Source organism: Ammospiza caudacuta, chromosome 8, assembly GCF_027887145.1.
Source record: "Ammospiza caudacuta isolate bAmmCau1 chromosome 8, bAmmCau1.pri, whole genome shotgun sequence".
Taxonomy (NCBI): domain Eukaryota; kingdom Metazoa; phylum Chordata; class Aves; order Passeriformes; family Passerellidae; genus Ammospiza; species Ammospiza caudacuta.
Window position 1 is genome coordinate 30,079,064 of NC_080600.1, and position 20,542 is coordinate 30,099,605.

At 45.4% G+C, this 20,542-nt stretch overlaps 1 protein-coding gene across 10 annotated transcripts in view; it reads left to right on the top strand.

Annotated features, from left to right (window-relative positions):
• The first annotated feature begins 379 nt into the window (after positions 1-379).
• The window catches only part of BIN1 (bridging integrator 1), a 90,117-nt gene continuing 69,954 nt past the window's right edge, over positions 380-20,542 (top strand). For all 10 annotated transcript variants that reach the window (XM_058809772.1, XM_058809773.1, XM_058809774.1 and 7 more), the window contains exon 1: positions 380-558. In XM_058809772.1, the coding sequence (XP_058665755.1) occupies positions 475-558 (84 nt within the window). In that variant the 5' untranslated portion in view covers positions 380-474. The remainder of the gene's footprint in view (positions 559-20,542) is intronic.

Consider the following 20,542-nt stretch of genomic DNA (forward strand, 5'->3'; position numbering starts at 1 on the left):
ATCGGGGGTTTGATTAATTTCCAGGTGCCCTTCCTTAAGGAATTAAATTTCTCTTTGTGCTTGTGAATATCCAGGAGTAATTTGGAAAGTGCCTTTGTCATATGAATTTGGACAATCAGTGATAGCAATTAGTGGCACAAATCTCTTAAAATAAGAGTGGCGTTTTGCTGCGGGATGAAAGATGCCAGCAAACTCATTTTAGTATCTAATGTGAATCCCTTGCGATGCTTCCCGGACTTTCCCACCCTGCTGCCTTCCCCTGGGCCGGGCAGCGGTGAGGACCCGGAGCAGTCAGTGCGGGGGCGATCCGTGCCGAAGCGGCCCCGTGCGTGTCCCTGTAAGGCAGCGCTGTCCCTTTAAAAGGCGGCGGGCGGGCGGCGCGGCGGTGACGGCCGGGGCCATCGCCTGCCCGCCGGGTTTTCCCCCCCTTCCTGCCGGTCCGCCGCTCGCAGCCCGTTAAAAAGAGCAGGCAAGATGGCCGAGCTGGGCAGCAAGGGGGTCACGGCCGGGAAAATCGCCAGCAACGTGCAGAAGAAGCTGACCCGGGCGCAGGAGAAGGTAGCGGGGAAGGGGGGCATCCCCGGGATGCGGGGCTGGGCGCGGGGGCCGCGGGCACCGGGGATGGTGACAGCCCTGCCCGGAGCAGGGATGGGTCTGGCAGTGGGTCCCTGCGAGGGGATGGCAGCTGCGTTCCCTGCCTGCGGAGCCGGGTTCCCGGTGCATCCCGGGGATGCCGGGTGCCCCCGCTGGGGCGCTGCGGGCTCGCCGGAAACATGGCATCGGCTCCGGCCGGCGGCGGGAGCGCCGCTCGCCCGGGCGGGATCCGCGGATGCTTTTTGTTTCACCAGGAGGAGATCTCTCCTTGTGGCATTTAGGGTGCGCTTATGCAGCGTTTTCGGAGCGGTGCTGTGCTTTGCCATAGCGCTAAATGCGTAACACCAAAGATGGTGAGGGAAGGGAGACAGACGGACACTCGCCCCTTATCTCCAGCAGCATCGCTGCTCGCTGTGCTGACCTTGAGCTGCTCGTTTTGGAATGGTGGTTCAGCCACACGGCCTCTAAAGATTGTGCCGATCTGCTCAGGGAGGGGGGGATTTTTGAATCCCGGGAGCCCTTTCGCTGCTCTCCGCCCACCCCTGTGCCGGCAGAAGGTGCCAGGAATATGCAATGGATACTTTTCCTGTTCATCTCTCTGGCATGCCGCATCTGATGCCAGCTGCCTGCTCTGGGCAGGGATTATCGGGCGTTTTACGCAGAGACATTGATCAGCTGCTTTTACTGCGGGCACGCTCGTCTTGGTTTTCAGTGGTTTGCTGTGAGATGACATTGACTGAATAAGGACTGGTGCATCTTGGAGGGAGGGCGGGCGAGCAGATCTGCCCACTGCTGCTCGTGTTCCCTGCGAGTTATCTTTAGCAGCTAGATTTAATCTAGGAGGGCTTGGATTAAACGCGGTGCTGGCCTGAGCCTTGTACCAATCTCTGACCCTGCTCAAAAACGCTGGGTCAGAATGGCAGCCCAAACCACTTTTATTTAATGTTGCCCATGCTGCATCCACTACTTTTAGCTCGCTTGCTGAGACGAGGAGCATCCCTTGAACTTGTCTGACTGCTTGTAAAATTCCCCAATGACTGCCAGATCCAGTGTGGAACTGCAGCAACAAGGTCCTGGCTTCACTCTGAACGCAAGAATGAGATGGCCACATCCGTGGTTTTCTTTATCCTACTGTTATTCCAGGGAATCTGGTCCACCTTGAACTCATCACAGATGCTAAACTTCATTCAGTGTTAGCCACCAGATGGCAACCATATTTGTAGTTAACATCAGGGTAGGTGTAGAGCTCCTGGGCCTGCTGATGGAGTTGTTATATTTAGTGGTGCAGCTTGGAACCAAGCTTGTCCTGCCAAGCCCTGCCCTGTCTCTTATCAAACACAAACAGGTTCTTTTCCTAGGGAGGATTTTCCACAAATTTCTGTCCGCTGTTGATCTAGCTCACTTCCTTGCTCACTCCCTGGTGGTGTTTAGGGACTGGGAATGGCAATAATAATCGAGAGTTAGCTGGTTATTGCAGGTGATTTGCACGATCTGAAAGCAGTTGTTTGTTTCTTTGGGAAGAGAAAAGCACGGCTTGTTTTGCTTTAAGGAGAAAAGGAAAACAAGCCCAAAGCACTTGCTAATACAAATTTTAGACCTTTCAGTTGTTGTTACCCTGATGCAAACAGTACAACTTAAATCTCTGGGCTCTCAAAAAAAGAAAAAAATGGCATTGCTAGCTTCATCATCTGACTTGCCTCTTCATACTGCTACAGGATTCTCTGTAATAATTCTTCTTTTGTGAAGCATTCAGTATTTTACCCATGAAGGACAGCCTTTCAGTGAGGAATATATGTCAGTGTTCACTTTCAGGTTCTGAGGAGAGATACAGCTGAAATTGAAGTGATGCGGAAACACCAGTGGTTATGACACTCTACACTTGTGGCATTTAGTTATAAACTGAGATACTGTGTTTAGCAGGAAGGGTGAACCATAGGTCAGGAGATAAGGACCAGGTGTTAAATAATTTAAAAAACGGTAAGCAGAGATGTGCAGAGGTGGATCTGCTAACAACTTAAATATGTGTTAGATTTTTTGTGAATATATTTTGGCTAGGGTCGAACTCTTCCTTTTTGAGGCTTAAAGAGCTGACTGTTCCTTTTCCATATCGTATTTTCATTTGAATCAAGGATAAAAAAGTTCTTCCCTTGAGAATATTTCCCTCTCAACGTGAGCCCTGAGGCTTTGACCTCAGCAGTTTTCTTCCTGGTGAATTTCAGCCTTGTGCTAAGCCAAGAATGATGTCTTTTTGTTCAGTGCAGAATTCACATTGAAACACTGTACGCATCCTTTTTTCCCTTCTGAGATGCCTATTATGTAAACTATGTAAGATATTCCCTCAGAAGTGCTGTTTGTTTTGAGCCTTTCAGCAAAACTGTTGGCTATTTTTGGAAGGCACTCGAGCAATCCCGCAGGAAATATATGGTGGAATGGTCAACTGTGGTTTTAAAAAGGGGATGGACACCCATTTAACCTCCATCTCTACTCAGAGGTAGCCTCAAGCATAATACTGGGCAACGATTTCCCAGTTGTCCAGTGAAATGTATCAAATTGATGGTGCTATCCGGAGGAACAGACCTTGCAGAAGGAGCCCATGCAACTGTTTCTAACTCATATCACCTTTTTCAACTAATTAGGATATCTAGACTGGAAATCATGATCAATTAATCTGAAATTTAGCTGAAGAATTTTCAGACTGAGATGTTGAGCTCTGGACTTTTCATAATTCTAAACTTCTTAAATATGAGTTAAAAATGTAATGCCCCCACTGTCATGGTGTCTTAGAGGGAGCCTGATGTTTGCAGCTCTTTTAAACTCTTCCACTGAGGCTATGAAGTTTTTTATTCTTTATGCTTGTAATCCATTATCTTGGTTAAAGTTGGTGTTTTATCTTAACACTTTTGAAAATTTTAAAAATCTCCCCAGTTTCCACAATTCTCATTTTCCTCTAATAATGTCCTGTTTCTGAATGTGTCTACTTGCACATGCATGTTTCTGTTCTGAACAAATTTAAACAGCATCTTGATGACTTGATGCCATCCTGGGGTGAGAGTAACTCTGTAGGTTCCAGCAGGGAGCTGAGCTCAAGGAGCAAAGAGTTGGGGTTTAATATCTTGACTGGCAGTGTCCTTGTCACAGGATCAGGCTCTTTGCTTTCCTTCTGCATGTCAGGTGGAGGTTCAGGGTGGAAAGATGTATTGGCTGTATGGGTACCAACTGTTGATTTAAGCTGCATACAGGTTAAAAGCTTTGTCTGAGGAGATGAAATGTTGACATCAGAAAGAAAAAAAGGTTTTTGTTTTTCCCTTGGGAGCTTTTTTTTTTTTTTTTTTTTTTGTGTGGAGATGAGTAGAAAGGAATGGACTAGAAAGGAATGGACTTGTTTTTACTTAGACTGAGTGTGGGAAGTTCTTATCCTATAGTAGTGGTGGTCTCTCACTCTTTTTGTTACACAGCTGTGCAAAATGAGGAGTCTGTGTTCTGGGACATGAACAGACTGTTGTATTTTGTCATGGGTATCTTCTGATGTACCAACAAACCAAGGCATCCCCTTTTCTCTCTCTCCATCCCTAACCAAAGGGGAAAGCTTTGCTTTCCACGTGGGACCTGGCAAAGCTTAGTTTGGAAATCCCAACTCCCTTGTGTTAAAGGGTCACATTTAGGTCATAGACTGCCGTTTATAGTCACAGACTCTGGCTTGCCTGTTGCTGTGAAATGTCACTTTGTTTTCCTGTTCTCAGCTTTGTTAATTCCACCGATGTTTGCCCCGGTGTATTTGAAGTTTTCCCGGTTAAACCATCTGTCAGAGCACAGTTCTGCTCTCCTCTGGCTGCACAGTCAGAGGAGCCTGGGCTGCAGTCTTGGTCTCACACGTTGTGGTTTGGGTGGAACTGGGTTTGCAGGAGGCATGGTTTGCATTTTGAGTTTGCCCTGATAAGACATTTTTTTGTCCTTCTAAGCTCCAATAGGTGGAGCATTGCAGAAGGAAACACCTGGGATAAAATTTCAGCCCTGTTGAAGCAGGTGAGAGTCCATACTAATGAGCAGTACCCAAGAACCTTAAAGCAAATTTAAATACAGCTATTACCAGCCTGTCAGAGGCTCCCTGCTCTGTAGAAACTCTGCAGGTGGGCAGGGAGCCTTTCTGTAAAAATGGTAGATGCAGAAAGCTCTGTTATTGGGAAATAGTAATCCATCTACCTACTTGAGAGAAATTCCTTATTGGTTTTCCTTCCGGGTCCTCCTGTCTCTGCAAAACTTCTATGGTTTTTTTCTTGCCTTTGCATAGGGTAGGATGGGTTGGTGGCAGTCTGCCTTGTTGTGCCAGCGAAGAACAAATAGCCTGAAGAGCTGCAAGTATTATTTGCCTTCTAATCTGGCAGGAAAATTGATGTTTTGTTTTTTTTCTGAGGGACTCCCCAGATGACAAAGATGGGGCTTTTTACTTTGTCTGTTAGCTTGCTTTCCTAAGAATGCAGGGCTTAGGGGATGGGTAGAGTCTCAAAGGTACTTCATGCCTAAAGGTTGCTGGAAAACAGGCACTGCATACTGCAGGAAGATCTGAATTAATGCCCCTAACGTTCAGATGATTCCAGTGTGAGCTCAGACTGTATTACTGGTATCAGATAATCTGCATGGCACAGGGAGGAGGTGAAATAGGAAACCAGGCTCCACATGTCTCCTTGCCCATGGAATGGTTTGATTGGCAGAGCACTTACAGTGCCGTGCTGAAGGTGCCCTTCTGTCTGGCTATTGGCAACAGATTTCTTATCTGAAGCAGAATCTCATGGATGGATGAATTTTCTGATTGGAAAAGGCCCAACCCTATTCCTTGTCATTTTATCTTCCCTGTAAGTTCTAGTCTTGGAAACAGTCCTTTTCAGTGCAGTTCTTGTGAGATCAGGTTTATGAAGCAGGATCTGGAAGATCTCTTTTCTCTGTGGGCTTTTAAAGAGGCTCTAGACCATGCAGAGTGTTACAGACCTCATCTCTCTGGGGGTGACATCAAAGCTTGTCTGGCTATCCCTCCATCCTGCATGCTGTTAGGCAAGGTTTGTATTTCCAGGCTCAGATGTTTGTTTTTTTTCCAACATCATGATTGTTCTTTGCACGTGGCTGTAGCCAAGCCAATGGGGAAAGCTGCGTTCAGCATCTAACTGGACTAGGGCCTTCAGAAATAACACAAGTTTTCCTTTGTTCATGACTCCCTAGACAGAGACACAAGACCCTATTGCTTGGGATCAAATGTATAATAAAGCTCTGGTTTAGAAACATTTGGGATGACAAGAGGGTCCCTTAGGTTAACAGGTATTAGAGTGGTTATTTTTTTCTGCTGTTGCAATGGTGCCCAGACACCTGAGCTGCCTGTGGTGTGAGTTCTGCAGCTTTGCAAGGATCATCTTACAGCCCTGGCTGCCTACCTGTGCACAGAAGGGTCAGCCTGTCTTCCCAAAGTTCTGTGCTGGCACCCTGACTGATCACAAAGCCAGACTCAGTTTGCCAAGCAGAGCAGGCAGGGCTGTCACCCTGAGCTGGCCCATTCAGAGTGTGCAGACCAGCAGCTTCTAATGGGGTGAGACTGAGTTAATGCTGACCAGGAGACTGTGCATTCTCTACCCCAGAGCAATGAGATGGGAACAAACATTAAATATGAATAAAGCCTCCTTGAAGGTAGAATTGTGCAAAAAGGCTCATTCTGACTTCAGGCTGTTTTAGCCTTCTCTTGAGGGACTGTTTATTTGGGTTTCTCCAGCAACTACAATATTGAATGCATGAGCGCCACCAAACCTGTGCCATTCTGGCATCCCCTCTACTGAGCTAAAAGGGGACATCTCTCACAGGAAGGGTTTGGGAGAGAGAAGAAAGTAATTTCCATTTTCCTGCTAGTCAAAATCAATTTTAAATATGGAATTCGTTGAGTAGCTAATACTGTCAGAACAGGAGAGGGGAACCCCTGCAAATTTGCCTGAGCTATTGGCGGTGGCACAGGGAATGAATAAATCTTGTCAGGTGTCTCCTCAGCAGGTGCATCCAAGTGGCTGGAGAACCTCAGACTGTTCAGGTTTCCCTAGGCACTTTCCTAGCCTCTGAAGCCATTTGATCTTCATGAAGCTGGCAAGTGCTGCAGGGTAGGTCCTGTGCCACATTCCTGGAGAAAAACTTAAAGTGTATTTATTAGCAGGAAATAGGATTGATGAGTATTTTTTTTGTTTGGGTTATATTTTCATCATGCCAACTTGCTTGCATAGTTTTGTTTCTTAGCTGCTGCTCAGAAAGTACCTCTCTGTAGATTTGTAGTTCTCTTTAGATTTGTGATGTGAAGGAAAAGAAGGGAATAGAAATTCTTCAACCTGCTGAAGTTGGACAGTTGTTTAATTTATTTTTTCTCCTTTTTTTCTCTCCTTTTTTTCCCCCTGGGTTTCTCCTTTGTTATGTTGGGAGCCTGCATTCAGGAAGGGTTTGCCAGAGCAGGGAGCTGCATTTTATGATGAACTTGGGGCATTCACAAACGTAGACAGAGGTCTCACAGAGTCACTATGAGCAGCTTTATGAAATGAGAAATAGGTTCTGTGTTTGCTCAGATCTCTGCTAGTACACATGTGCAACATAGAATTTTCTACTGTTTGGACTGGGTTGGAGTGAGCTTTACTCAGACCTGGGAGGTATGGGAGGTTGAAATTTCTGAAAGTCAGTGTTTCCACAGAAGTACTGCTGGGACAGTCCTGAAAGCCAGACAGTGTTGCCTTTCTTTCTGTCCCATTCTTTACAAGAAAGAAGAAGTCTGGGTGGCAGTGTGTTCTTAATATAGGCTGCCAGGCAGGATGGAGAGTGCAGACTTCACCAATAAGGAGAAAGCAGTGCTTAATAACAACTAATCCCTCTGTGAAAACCATGGGCTGTACTTAATCTCTTGATATGCAGGAGTGTTGCCCTCTCTGCAAGGGTTTGACAGGCAGTTTCAGAAAGTTGGTAACCTGTTCTGATATTCTTTTTTTTTTGTAATTCTGTATTGATCGGATTTGGTTTGTTTATTTTAAATAGGTTTAGAGCTTTTTGTTAAACTTTAAGAGCCGCATTAGTTTCTCAGTTGTTTCAAAGTTAGCTCTTCAGGAGGGAGATTAGAGGTTGATACAGCTGAAGTGCAAACATTTTTCACTGGGCAATTGCTAATACTCTGCTTTGGAACTGTATTAGACAGAGCTGAATGCTTGTTTGCCAGCAGGGATGGAAAGGGAACTTCAATGGTACAGAAACTGCAGTATTTGAAAACACAGCTAAAAGTGTTTACACTTTTGGGGTTTTTTTTTCCTTTGTACTACTTGGCTTGATTGCACATTTTATCAGGCCAGGAACAATAATGTGCGACTTAACTGACTCAGAACTGAGTTGGATGGTATTTGCAGAGTGAAACAACAATTCTTCCCATTGGATTTACTTGGAATGGTGCCCGCAACAGATGCAAACTTATACCAAGAAGGTATAAATACCTGACATTTGAAGAAAATGTACATCTCTGAATCTTTTTATTTAACAGATATGCTGCTCTTGTAGCTCTCCAGTACCCTTGTAGGTGACGTTCACCATTCCTGTAAATTGTTGTAACTACTTAAGTCTTGATCCTGCCAGCTCTGTGAGTCTTGAGTGTGGAAAGACCAACCTTATTTCCTTATCCCCACTTCTACAGTCATTGAGGGGGAAATAAAAAAAGAGTATGCTTTAAAAAATGCAGGAAATTCCTTTCCTGGCATTTGAATGTTCAGCTCGTTAATTTTCAATTTTCAGGCAGTAAAGTGTTGTCCTGGAAAGCTGCTGTCTTTCCCCACTGTGGGTGCAATGTGACCCCTTGGTCCAGGTGTTGAGTTTGACACATGAGGCACAAAAAGGGTTTGAGTTGTTGTACTGAGGGACAGCATATTTCAAAGGTTGCTTGAAAATATGTTTTTGGAAAAATTCTGTTGAGAGAGAGGCAGCTTCCATAAGAGGAACAGTGCTCAAGCAGAGTGTAAAATCATTCAGATGGAGAAATACACTTGGGTTCTGACTGAAACACTCCTTAGGTACAGTTTCCTCAGCAGAGGAGTGAAATGGCCATTCTTCAGTGTATTGAACTGACCTCTGCAGTAGAGGGATAGTAGGGATTTTTTTTTGGTCTGTTTAGACTGGGCAGCCATTGTGAAAGGCCAAGCTTAATTGTGTGTTAATAAACATGAGCTATTAAAAGGATGTACTCTCTCTGATAATGTTTCCTACATCATGCAAGCAGTCAGTGTGATTATTTGTTAGCATCTGCAGTGTGATTGCATTCTGTATTGCCAAAAAAGGCCATTCCCTATTCTGAAACAATTCCAATGTAAATATTGGACAGTCTCAGTTAAAACAGATGATTCTGGTTTGTTTCGGTAAAAGTTTATTCCAAAAGACGTAAAAGGGTTTTCAGATATTTTTGCAGAAGTTGGATATGGATGGTTTTGTAAGCAAAGGTTCAGGACTGTTTTTGACCAGTAAAATTTTTATGGAAATAGCATAAGAAAGTGGAAAAAGACTGTCTGTCTTTGGAGAGGAAGAAGAGTTTTTGTGCAGGGCTGGGACAGTAGAGTTTGTTCACCTGGCCGTGGTGGAGTCAGAAGGTCAGAGGGGTGACGTGATCCATCAGTCACAGAGCTCTGAATGGTGTGCTGCACCCAATTGCTCATGGTCTGGGACTTCTCTTGAATGGATGTCAGAGGCAGTTGCCAGACTAGAGCTTTTTGCCAAGCTGGAGGTTTTGCTCCCCTTATTCCATGACCCTTGGTGGCCGTAAATAATTCAGGGAGGAAGTGTGCGTTATCAGGGCTGGATGCTCTTACCGTGGGCTGTGGATGTTGTAGGTTAAAAGAGCTGCTTTGTCATGCTGGGTGAAGGTGACTTGGAGCTGGGATATTTTAGCTAGAATGTCACCTAAGCTGGCAGTCCTGAGTCTCCAGCTGAGGCCTTTGTTTTTGAGGAGGCTCTTTGGGGAGCACTTTGTGGTGATTTTCCTCTCCAAAACCAGTGTAGCCCAGATCCTTAACAAGTGCTCTGGCAAAGAAGCTGATGGACGTAACACTCATTCACAGCCAAAAGACTTGCCCTATCAAGCCTGCCTCTCTAATTTACTGTTCCTTGCCCTTCAGCTCTGCTGAAGAAAAAGCAAAGCTGAAAAGGAGAAGAGCTGTTCAAAAGCTGCTAGGGAAGGACCAAGAGCTGATCATCTGTTGATCCATACATTCACACTTTCATGGGACAAACCACATTCTACAGGTCAGCTTGGCCCTGGAGGGCACTGTTATTAAGTCCCCCATGGCTGGTCCCTTGCTGCTATCACCTTCCAGCTCAGGGAATGGCAATAGCTGACCCAGATGCCCATGTCTTTCCTGTGCCCCACTGCGTGTCGCGTGTTCCCAATCTGTCCTGCACTTGGGAAGCTCTCATTGTTGTCCAGCAAGGTGGTTGTGAACCTGTGAAGGAGCTGTACTGGCCTCTAAGGGCTCTGCATCCAGCCTGTCCCTTCTGGAGTCCCCCCCTAGCATTGTTTTGCCTTAGAAGAGCTCTTTGGCCCCCTCCCTCCTAGCATGCACCTGCTCCTCTATCTCTTTCTCCAGCTCAATCATGGCCTCAAATGCCTTTTATGTTCTCCTGATTTGGTTGCTTCATTCTGCATCAGGGCCTGTGTAAAAATAAAAATACTTCATGCAGAAGTATCAGCATTGAAAATGAGTGTTGCAGAGGAGGAGGCAGAGGAATTGAGACGGGGAATTTGTGCAAACAACACTATTTATACTATCTATTCCTCTTGCTAGTGTTACTGTTGGCTATAGATAGGGTTTAATTAAGCTATGTTAAATGCCTACCCAAGTAATAGACGTTGATGTTGCTGAAGTTGTGTTGCCTGGAATGTCACATTGATGCCAGCTGAATTAAATGATGCCATTTGGCTTTATTAACTACAGAGCTGGGATGTAGCTCCACAGTTGTGCCACTTTTTTTGGTCTCTCTTTGGTGTCTGCTTAGGGCTGGGGCAAACAGAAGGGAGGGTGGAAATTTACCTGCTTTCTGGAGACTGAAATTTTCACAGTATTGATAAATACATATTCTCTCCAGTTTCTGCTTTGTTGAATAGCATGAACTCGGGGGTGCAGTATTTTTAGCTGCCTGCTTTGAATAAGAGCAAACCAAGTAGAAAACAATTGCCCCCAAAGTTATGAATGAGGCATACAACAGCATCTGGTGAGGATGGCCAGGTGTCACCAGCACAGCCAGGGGCTGAGGGGGCAGTGACAGTGATGGTAGAGTGGTACCTTTGTGCAGTTTGGGGACCCCAGCCATGCCAGACTAAGGCTGACCCTGCAGCGCTGTGTCTCCTGGTGGAGCTGTGTTGTCAGCACCTCAGGAACTGGGCCATCTGCTTAAGGTGTCAAGATTAAAGCATTCAAAGTCTGAAAACTCTGGCGTAAGCTCTTAATATTCTTAATCTCCCACATCTCTTGAGGCAGGTGCCTGCTTCTGGCATTGAGTTTGTTCTGGAGGGAGAAGTGACCACTTCTGAATAGTTATCGTGCTGCCCTGTCTTCTGCTGCTGGAGCACTTTCTTTGTGTCTCCATCTGCCTGCCTTAAATAGTCTTGTCTTTACAGACTGAAGTTTAACCTGACCCAGCTACTCCTGCTGGGGCAGCTGTTTCACATCACTCTCAAAGCACCTCTGCCACTGAGATGTGTCATCTCTGGCTGCACCTTTTCCTCCTCTGTTCTGCATTCTGCTGCTCCATTATCAACCCTCTGGTTGTGCTGCTTTACCTGGTGTTCTTTCAAATCTCTCCTTTCATAGCTGGACTAAATGGGAAATTCTGGATGGGGGACTAGAGGGCAGCAAAAAGTGTGGGGACAGGGAAAAGCCAAGCAATCCACAGGACTATAGGGCAGTGGATGGTGCCTGAGCTTTGCCTCTGTCCCAGCTCAGCTCAACTAGACCTGTAGCTAGCACCTAACCTCTTAATTTTATGCTCTCTTTTGCTTATGTTTTGACTCTCTGAAACCTCTGACTGAAGGCTATAAAATTGATGGGGAAAAAATTGGAAGTGAAGTTTATATCACATTTGCCAGGATTTTTCATGTCCTTAAATATAAATGGGGCATGTGTGTGAAGAGTAAAGGAGAGAAGAGGGAAATATCTATGTTTTCTTTTTAACTGTTAAAATCTGTAAGAAACAAGAAAAGATAAATAAACCCCACTATTTTTTTCCTGATAAGCTTTTATTTAGCAAGGCAAGCTTGTTCATTTATAGAAGGGAGAAAAAAACTCCACTAAATAACACAATGAGTTAGACCTGCAGGGAACCTGACATATCAGTCAAATATTTGGAGATGGATGGGGGGTGGGAACATAGATCTATTTAAGAAAAAAAAAAAAGGAGGAAATAGTTCTTTTTTTCAGTTTGTTATATAATGTTGGTTATACCTGAGAACCAACCCTTGAATTCATGCTGGAGTACAAACACAGTGCCTGGGCTGTACCTGCAGGGCAGGCACAATGCAAAATGACCTAAACAGAGAGAGAGAGAGGAGTAACAAGATACATCAACTAATGTAGGAGGAGCCTTAAAAGGAACCTGCTTTTGAAGGTGCTTGGGTGGCCTCGGGCTAGGCAGACACTGAACTGCATTGCAAGTGTGTGAGTGCAGACACCAAGCATCCTGCCAGGGAGACAGGGAACTGCTTTTCCATGCTGTCTGTCACAGCCCCACTCCTGCTGGAGCATCACTTAATTTAGACTTGACTGATAAATGGAGCTAAGCTGCAAAAACTGTGGGTGAAGAGGGGGGGAGAAAATACCTAAAATGTTAAACATGGTGAAGAGACTAAAATCTTCATATAAAAAAATCCTGATATGTCAGTGTTTGTGTCAGTACTAGATGCACACCAGGGTCCCCAGCCAGTTCACCTTCTTGAGGCTTGTCTTGTTTCTAAATGCCCTCTGTGGGAGAGGAGATGATTGGTTTGAGCCTGTGGTTATGAAGGTAAAAGAACCTTTCATCCTCACTGATTGGCCATTGCAGAGAGTGCTTGCAAAACATCCGGAGAGCTGGGGGTTTATTTGTATCTTTCTGTAAACATGCTGTAGATTGCTTTGAGGAAAATAACTCTTGCATCCTGGAGATCTGTTCTTGTGTTTTCCTAAACTGTCAGTATGGCTGTTTTCTAGAGAAAAGTGACCCTTATAATGGCTGATATTGGACATATAGAAGGTGCATTAATATTCTCTTACAAAAGTGAACACAGACTTTTAAGATAAATCTTTGCTTCTACTCAGATTTTAGTTTAGGTCAAACAGCTGCTGTTCACCTATTTCCAAGGCTGGCTTTTTGTTGCAGTGCTGTTGGGCCTGTCTTCCACTTGTACTGACCTTTTTATTGTTGTTGGAGCAGTTTCAGAGGTTAGCGCTGCATCTCAGTCACTTGAGAGTTTTTTATGTAAGAAGCCACATCCTTAATGTTAATGTCATACCCTAATTTGCTTTGTTTGTAATATTAAGTGGCAGCAAAAAAAGAATTTTTACTGTTGGATTAAAATCTTTGTCTTTATCCTTGTTTGTTGAATTCACTGAGTCTGAACTCCTCAGCTGGCAGGGATGGGTGAGAATCCTGCCCTCCTTCCAGCCTCTTCATGCATGGGGTGAGCTGACTGTGACTGCACAGAAGGGGGAATGAGGGATGAGGATACAGCTCACCGACTAATGAATCTAACTGGCTCCTTTCCTGGAACATAAGAGAATTAAATGATGTTACAGTTCCCTGCCACCTTAATTCCAAGGTATTTGATAGGTGCTAACAGTAGCTTTCCATTTCTCCTGGTTCATGGTGCACCAGTTTGGTTTCTCCTGCAATGGGTGCCAAAGCCATTTTCAGTTCCTGCTTCAAGGTCAGGGAGTCAGAAGAGCAGATTTTTGTGATGGTGAAGAGTCCCAGTCTGTCTTCTCCTTTGGTGTTCCCATGCACTGGCTTTTTGACAATTCAGTGTAGTATGGATGCTGATGACCTGGACAATTTATCAGAAAAGGAGGGGAAAATCATGCTGCCAGCTCTTCTCAAGATGATTTTCTTTCACACAGACAGAAATGATTCATCCAATGTCACTCTTAAATTAGATGAGATGTTGTCCAGGGTGGTTGGAGGAGGGGAGGGAACACTTTGTTTTAGGACTGCAGTAAGTCGCTGTTTAGCCAGGTGTATTTGAGTATGCCAGGAGACTCAGCAAAAGTGCCTTTTCTGCAGTAGTCATGTCCTCTTCTGGGGACCTCTCTCCATAAATGGATTATTTGGAGGTTCTGGAGCACAATATTCCCAGTCATGTTACCTGCAGGGTCACTGTGCCCTCTAACACAACCTGCAGACAGAGAGTGGCTTTGCCCTGTGTCAGGTGTTTAAAGAGCATTACTCTGATTATCGAGGAGGATGGATTAATGGGAGTTAATGGATACTCGAGGAAGGAAGGAAGGGAGAGGTGCTCAGGAGGTGAATATGAGCTGGCAGACTTGTTAGTTGGCAAAACAGTGCAGTCTGCTTGGGAAAAAGTCACCCAAAAAGCAGCTCTGGGGAACTGCTCTGCTCTGAAGAGCTTGAGGAGACAGATAGTAAAGTGTTTGTGTGGGAAGCTGTGTCATTAAAACTGTCACCAGTGAGTTGTGGTGGTGTTTGAGGCACCCAGTAAAGTCTTCTGGAATAAAACAGGAGAAAAATAAATAGTCCCTTCTGCCCTGCCAAGTCTTGGAAACTTAAGCTGGAATTGCTCTAAAATGTGTATGTTTCTTAGCTCCAGCCCTCTGCCGTGGTGTCAGGAGCAGAGTCCTGCCTGGTGGGACAGCAGGGTGTCAGATGGGAGTTTTGGAGGCTCTGCCATCCCTGGGTGGGGAGGCTCAGTGAGGAGCTGCTGTGTCTTGGTGGGCAGCAGGGGCTGAAGGAGGGACCTGGCCTCAGAAACCTTGTGGTGCTCAGTGTCTGAGAGCAGCAGACTGGTGGGACTGGCACAGGCTGCTTGGGGAAGGGAATGGAAATGTTCTCCTTGTCACAGGAGGTCTGATCCTGTAAAAGGAACAAATGTGTTTTAGGGGCTGAATAGAAAAACAGGGTCCAGCTACAACCGGGGTAATGAACAGGAGGAGTGAGGGCTGGAGGGGGCCTTCCAGGGGAGGAAATGGGGCCTTTTGCTTTATGGGAAATGGCACTAGTGCCAGCTCATATGTAGGAAAGTGCTACTTCAGAAGGACAGGAAAGAAAGGGACTGCCAAAGAAATCCCTGGAGTGTGATGGTGTGCCTCGTTTTTCTGCAGCAGGTGTTGGTGGGGGCTGAGTCCTGCTCTGGAGCAGGTTCCTAAACCCCTGCTGCCCTTGGCAGAGGCTGCCCGTGCGACCGTGTGCCGCCGGGGCCTGTGCTCAGAGCCCTGCAGACACAGATCCTGGGCCCCACAGGCAGCAAGGAGCCACAGCACAGCTTGGCTGCCTGGGTGTGAGTTAGGGTTTCACCATCATGAATGGAGTTGTTAATGAAAGCCAGGATGGGACAGTGGAGTGGCAGGCCTTGGGAGTAAAGACCTCCTTGAGAGCCTGCAGTGATGGCTGTGGGAAGGAAAGGGACAGCTGACTGACCTCTGTGTTGAGGGAGAAGCCATGCAGCACATTCTTGGAGCCCAGGGCCCAAAGCCAGGCATGCTGTAGGTATGGAAGGGTATCAAGAGCCTTGATGGATATTTTTAGCCAGAATGAGTAGGGGCAAGGGTTGAAGGGGCCAGAAAAAAAAATTATTCCTGTGGTTTTTTCTCTCCTGGTGCTGAGGAACCAGTTGTCCTTTTTTCATGGAATGGAGAACAGACAAAAAAGCTTTTTTTTTTCCCTCATCAGATGAAACAGGTACTTGTTTTTGGAGGTGAAATTGTCATGTTTGGAACCTGCTTCCTTTGGAGCTCCCTCCTCTGTTTTTCCTTGAGCTGTTGGTGGATCTGTGGCACTAAGACATGACTGTAACGTAAAAATCCGCTCCCTCCCATGTGGAAAATCAAAAGACTTGAGTAATGTCCCTTTCTTTTTTAGAAAAAGTAGGGTTGGAGTTGGAGGCAAGGCTGTTCAAACAGAGAGCATTGTTCATTTGCTCTGGTCTGTTACTGTAGGGGTGGTTATCAGTGATAGGCTGTTCATAATTCCTAAGTCCTTCCTGTTCCCTCCCTGACCTGTTCCCTCTGTTCCTTCCTCCCATCCCTAACATTTTTTCTCTGGTGAAGCTATTGGGGAAGATGCAAAAAGGGGAAACTGGGGTCTGAAAGATGTGCAGACTCCTGTGCCATGGTTAAAGCTCTCACCAGTAATGAGTCTCTGGATGATGGGAGATTACAATGTGGAGAAGAGGCTGTGTGTTGAGACAACAAACTCTTCCTTAATTTCTTCCTCCTGCTGCTGCCTCCCTTAGTTTTCTGACTGTAGTAACCTTCTGGTGATATTTTTATTCACAGGATATTGTCTCCAGTAGTGATGGTAGCCCTGCTACTCTAACCCCATGTGCCTGTACCAACCCAGACAGATTTTTAGTGTTATCCTGAAACTGTGGCCAGGATAAGCAGGGATGTTAACAAGTGGTTGGAAACATGATGAAAACATAGGAAAACAGAATCTGTTTTTGTGGTGACAGGCTGAGAGATGAAAATTCATGCGTAGTGCTTTCTGCTTTGCTGTCTGGCTCTACAGCTTCCTTACTAAAACCCATTGATCTGCTTTCTGTTTGTTGCTGTCATTCTCTCTAGTGTTCCTTCTAGTCATCAGTCTTGCTTGGATTGATTTTGCCATTTTTGTAAAGAAAAGAAAGGTACAAGTCAGGATACCCTTTGTTCAGTCAACTGTGACTTCTCTAGGAGGCTTTGCAGGGGAGAAGAGGAGGAGGAGGAGATGATGTAAGGTTAGTCAGTTCCCCTGTCCTTGTGCTTTGTCCTTGGGGCATGTTGCACCAGCGCAGCTCATTTCTTTGGGCTTCAGAACTAGTTCTTGCTGGGAACATGTGGGCGCAAGAAAAAAAGAGAAGAGTTTTGGAGTAGCTGTGTTTATTTACCTGTGTTAGTGTATCTTGGGACCAATATCTGTGCAGCCTGGATGCTTCACTCCTGTCTTGCCCAAGGAGGAAATCTCAATTTGAGAATGACCACTTGGGAATGTTCTTTGGAACCCTTTAAACTGGTTTTCACTTTTTTTTTTACTTGATGTCCTTGCTTTTTGGAAGGAAATCCCCAGTGTGGCTGAGATGTAGCCCATGCAAAGCTGACTCAAGGTTGCAGAAGTAAACAGTTTTTTTGTTCCTCCCTCACCATTACCCAGTGTTTAAAACCCAAAAGGCTGAAGGAGAGCCAGGAGCATAATCAGCATCTTTATCTCCTTCAGCAGTAGCTGAAGAAGCCAGCTGGACTTGTCTACCTGACAGAAATATTATCTTGCAAGAACTAGTGCTGCCATACACAATGGCCCCAGCAGTGGTAAGGGAAAATGCTTGGAATTCTTAAATTAAGCGCCTGATTTTTTAATATCAGTTATTTTGTGCTTCCTCAGGGGCTGTGTGAGAGTACAGGCCTCACTGTGACAGAAAGGAAAGGTAATGATACAGAAGGGCATCATGGTTTGTACAAAACTGAACAGTGCCTCTGTGACAGAGGCAGTTTTTCAGTGCAGGTTTTCCTGGGTTTGGAGGGAACTGTGACAGTTTCTCCATTCCTTCTATAATAAACATTATTGTTTATTATTGACTTACATGTACTTTAGGGTTATTTTGTAGCAGTGTTGAGTACTCCTTGTACAGCTATGGCTGAGTTACTTGTTCTCTAGAGGTCTCATTCTGAAATCTTCAAATAATGAAGAGGAAGTGGTTCTGTGTGGGATGAAAAAGTCTTTGAGCACATGTGTGTGATGGCCAAGCCTTTGCACGTAGCCTGCTCTCCTCCTGGCAGTGCTCTGGGTGAGACTGCCCTGCTCTCTGCTGCAGAAGTGTTCTGGGTTTGTGTTGTGTGTGCTGGTGCAGATTGGCAGAGACAGACTGCCTGCTTTCAGCCAGCATCTTTGGTTTGTTTGTGTCCCTGCTCTGAAGTCAGAGATGAGAAAGAAAGTATTTTGTGCTTGCACTGGGGCAGGACTAATGATGCTGTGTGATGTGCTTGTTTCTTTTGATACAGAAGAAGGTTCTGTGTTTGTTTCAGAGGAAGATGTCCAAGCATTTTACACTTGCCTGCAGGTGCATGTGTCAAAAATAGCTGCAGCTGGATGCTCCTCTTCACAAGAAACTGGTGATCAGCTCTGACTGTGCATTTATTTCTTCCTTTCAATCTGCTTAGCAAAGCACCTAAGGCCTAGATAGCATCAGCTGTGCATCTTGGAGTTCCTGCTTCCAATCCCACCTTCCTTCCAATCCCCCCTGGTAATCCCCAGCCATCTCCAGGGGTGGCAGACAGCCAAGTGCTTAAGGAGGGGATACCCTCCTCAGCTACTGAGAAGGGCTTTCCCCAGAGAGCTCCAAGGGAGGCCCTGGGAGCCTATCTGTGCTCCCAGCTCCCTTTTGGTGTCAGAAAGTGCCCCTGCTTTGACTGTGTTTTCCTGCTCTTGGAAAACCTGAAGCTGTCACCTCAAACAGCTCCTCAGAGCTTTCTGTCCTCTAATCATAGACCAGCCAAAACACAGGTGACCCTTCCTCTTCCCAGTTAAGACTTCTGTCTCAGGATCTGTGGTGTTCCACAGTAACATCTATTTAGTTGTTGATGTATATCCTCATTGTTCTATTTTTTCTTTCTCTTCCCATCATCTTTAACCTTTGCCTGTGGCAACTGTGCAATCAGACCAGAATCCAGATGGGGCTGCCTCTTTGATCCTAGCCTGCATTTAATAATAGGGCTCTGGTTCTTACAGAGGAAATGACATTACAAGGTGCATTGGGTCTTCTTTCATTCAAAATTTTAATTAGTGATTTGGGCAGTATACAGTCATTTTAAGCTCTTAATTGCTTTCCAAAGTTCATCCTGAGACTAGCTGCACACATCCTGAGAGTAGTCACAATTGCAGAGTGGCCTCATCAGCCTGAGAAACTGTCTCAAAAAGCTACATAATTTTAAAACCAGTTTAGATATGAAAATAGTTTTGTAGTAGTTGAAATGGTATCGCTTTAAAAATCTGACAGTAATGAAGTCTCAGAAACCCAGCACTCAGTTTCTTGGGAGATTTGTCTTGAGTGGACAGCAAAAACCTACCCCAGAAGTTACATGAACTGTGAAGATATGTGGTAAAGTTGGTTTGGAGCTTTGCCATTGCAGTTTTATCTCCATAATATTGGGTCATACTCTGTGTTGCTTAGAACAGTAGATTAACACTTTTTTTTTTTTTTAAACACTTGAATCTCAGTGAGAACTTCAGGTGTTATAGAAGGTATGTAAATATTGAGGTTTGGAATTACTCTTGGTGAGCAAAGCCAAAGTTTTCAGTCAATAAACTGGTTCCTAAACCACTGAATTTGAATGGGTTTGTCTCAAATTGTCTGTCTTATCTGCATCTCCCTTGTATAATTAAGAGTTTAAAACAATTTGAAATGCTGAGACTGGAATTCAACATCTTATCTTGAAAAAGAAAAAGGCTTGGCAGTGATTCTCCTCATTAGGAATGGGTGGGAATTTTTTAGTGTTGAAATACAAGTTTATACAAGTTTAGCAAGTCTCAAGCTTGGTGTTTTCCAGAGTGCTAGAAACAGGGGACATTCTGCTGAAACAGCCCAGCCTTTCTAGTCCTTTAGCCCAGAATCCACCCTCAACTGGTGTGACTTAGTGAAAACAATGGCCCAGCAATTTACAGGAGGGCATAAGTGCAGCAGTGCTTCTTGGAAATTCAATTCCACCCCTTGTGAGCCAGGCTGGGACATTGAAACCATTGGTTACTTTCAGCCCAACCTGTGTTGCTATTTGGAGTTGAGGTTTGGTTGTCAATCCTGTTTCAGCATTTAGCCCTTGCGTTCTTGGGGAAGCACAAGGAGGGACAGTGATCCAGAGGCAGGAGAGAGAGTGGGAAATGAGGCTTTTCCAGTGGCCTTCTTGGGAAAACTTTTAAGTATTCGTGAAACTGTGGCCTCTGCAAAGACTCCTCTGTACTCTGGGAATTTCCCCAGTCCAAACCAGATTTTCTCTCTATCCCCTGAGTAGGATAGTTCCATTCTGGAAATGAGGGTGGAGGGGATGCTGTACCCATCTGTGCTGGAAAGTGTACTTCAAAGGAAGGTCCTATTGTTTCTTGCAGGAGATGAATTAAAGCAGAACTTTGACTCTGGAAACTGCTACCTGGAAGTGATTAGGTGGCTGTACTTTTGAATGATTTGTGTATTTAAGCTGTCTACAGAAGATGGATCCTATGTCTCGTATCAAGCACCTGAAGGTTTTTAGGATGGTACAGTTCTTAAAAGCCAGGTTCCTTTGATATGCAGCCCCCCATCCCCCCAGTGCAAGTCAGAGGTGAGCAGAAGGTAGGAGCAGCCCAGCCTATTTTTTCCTGCCCCATCCTGTTTCCTAGCGCTGCTGGAATCGATCCCTGTTGATTCTGGCACAGTCCTGCAAAAGCCACCGGGGGACAAAGGCTCCTTTTGTTGGGAGCTGCAGCCCGGGGCATGGACGTGCTTCCCAGCACTGGCCTCTCGCTGGGGCATCCTGCAGGGATTCCAGAGCCTCCTGGGGAGGGTGTGTGTGTGTCTCAGCTTGGAGTCACCACACTGACCAGAGAGTGCTTCCTATTGTCATTCTGGGAGAGGAAAAAAGGCATGAGTGAGGTCGAGGTTTGCACAGGAGGAAGCTCAATATTGGTTGAATGTGAGCCTTTGTGGCCAGGTGCAGGTAACAGTGAACAGACAGTGATAAACACGTTTTTCTCTGTTCTCTTCTAC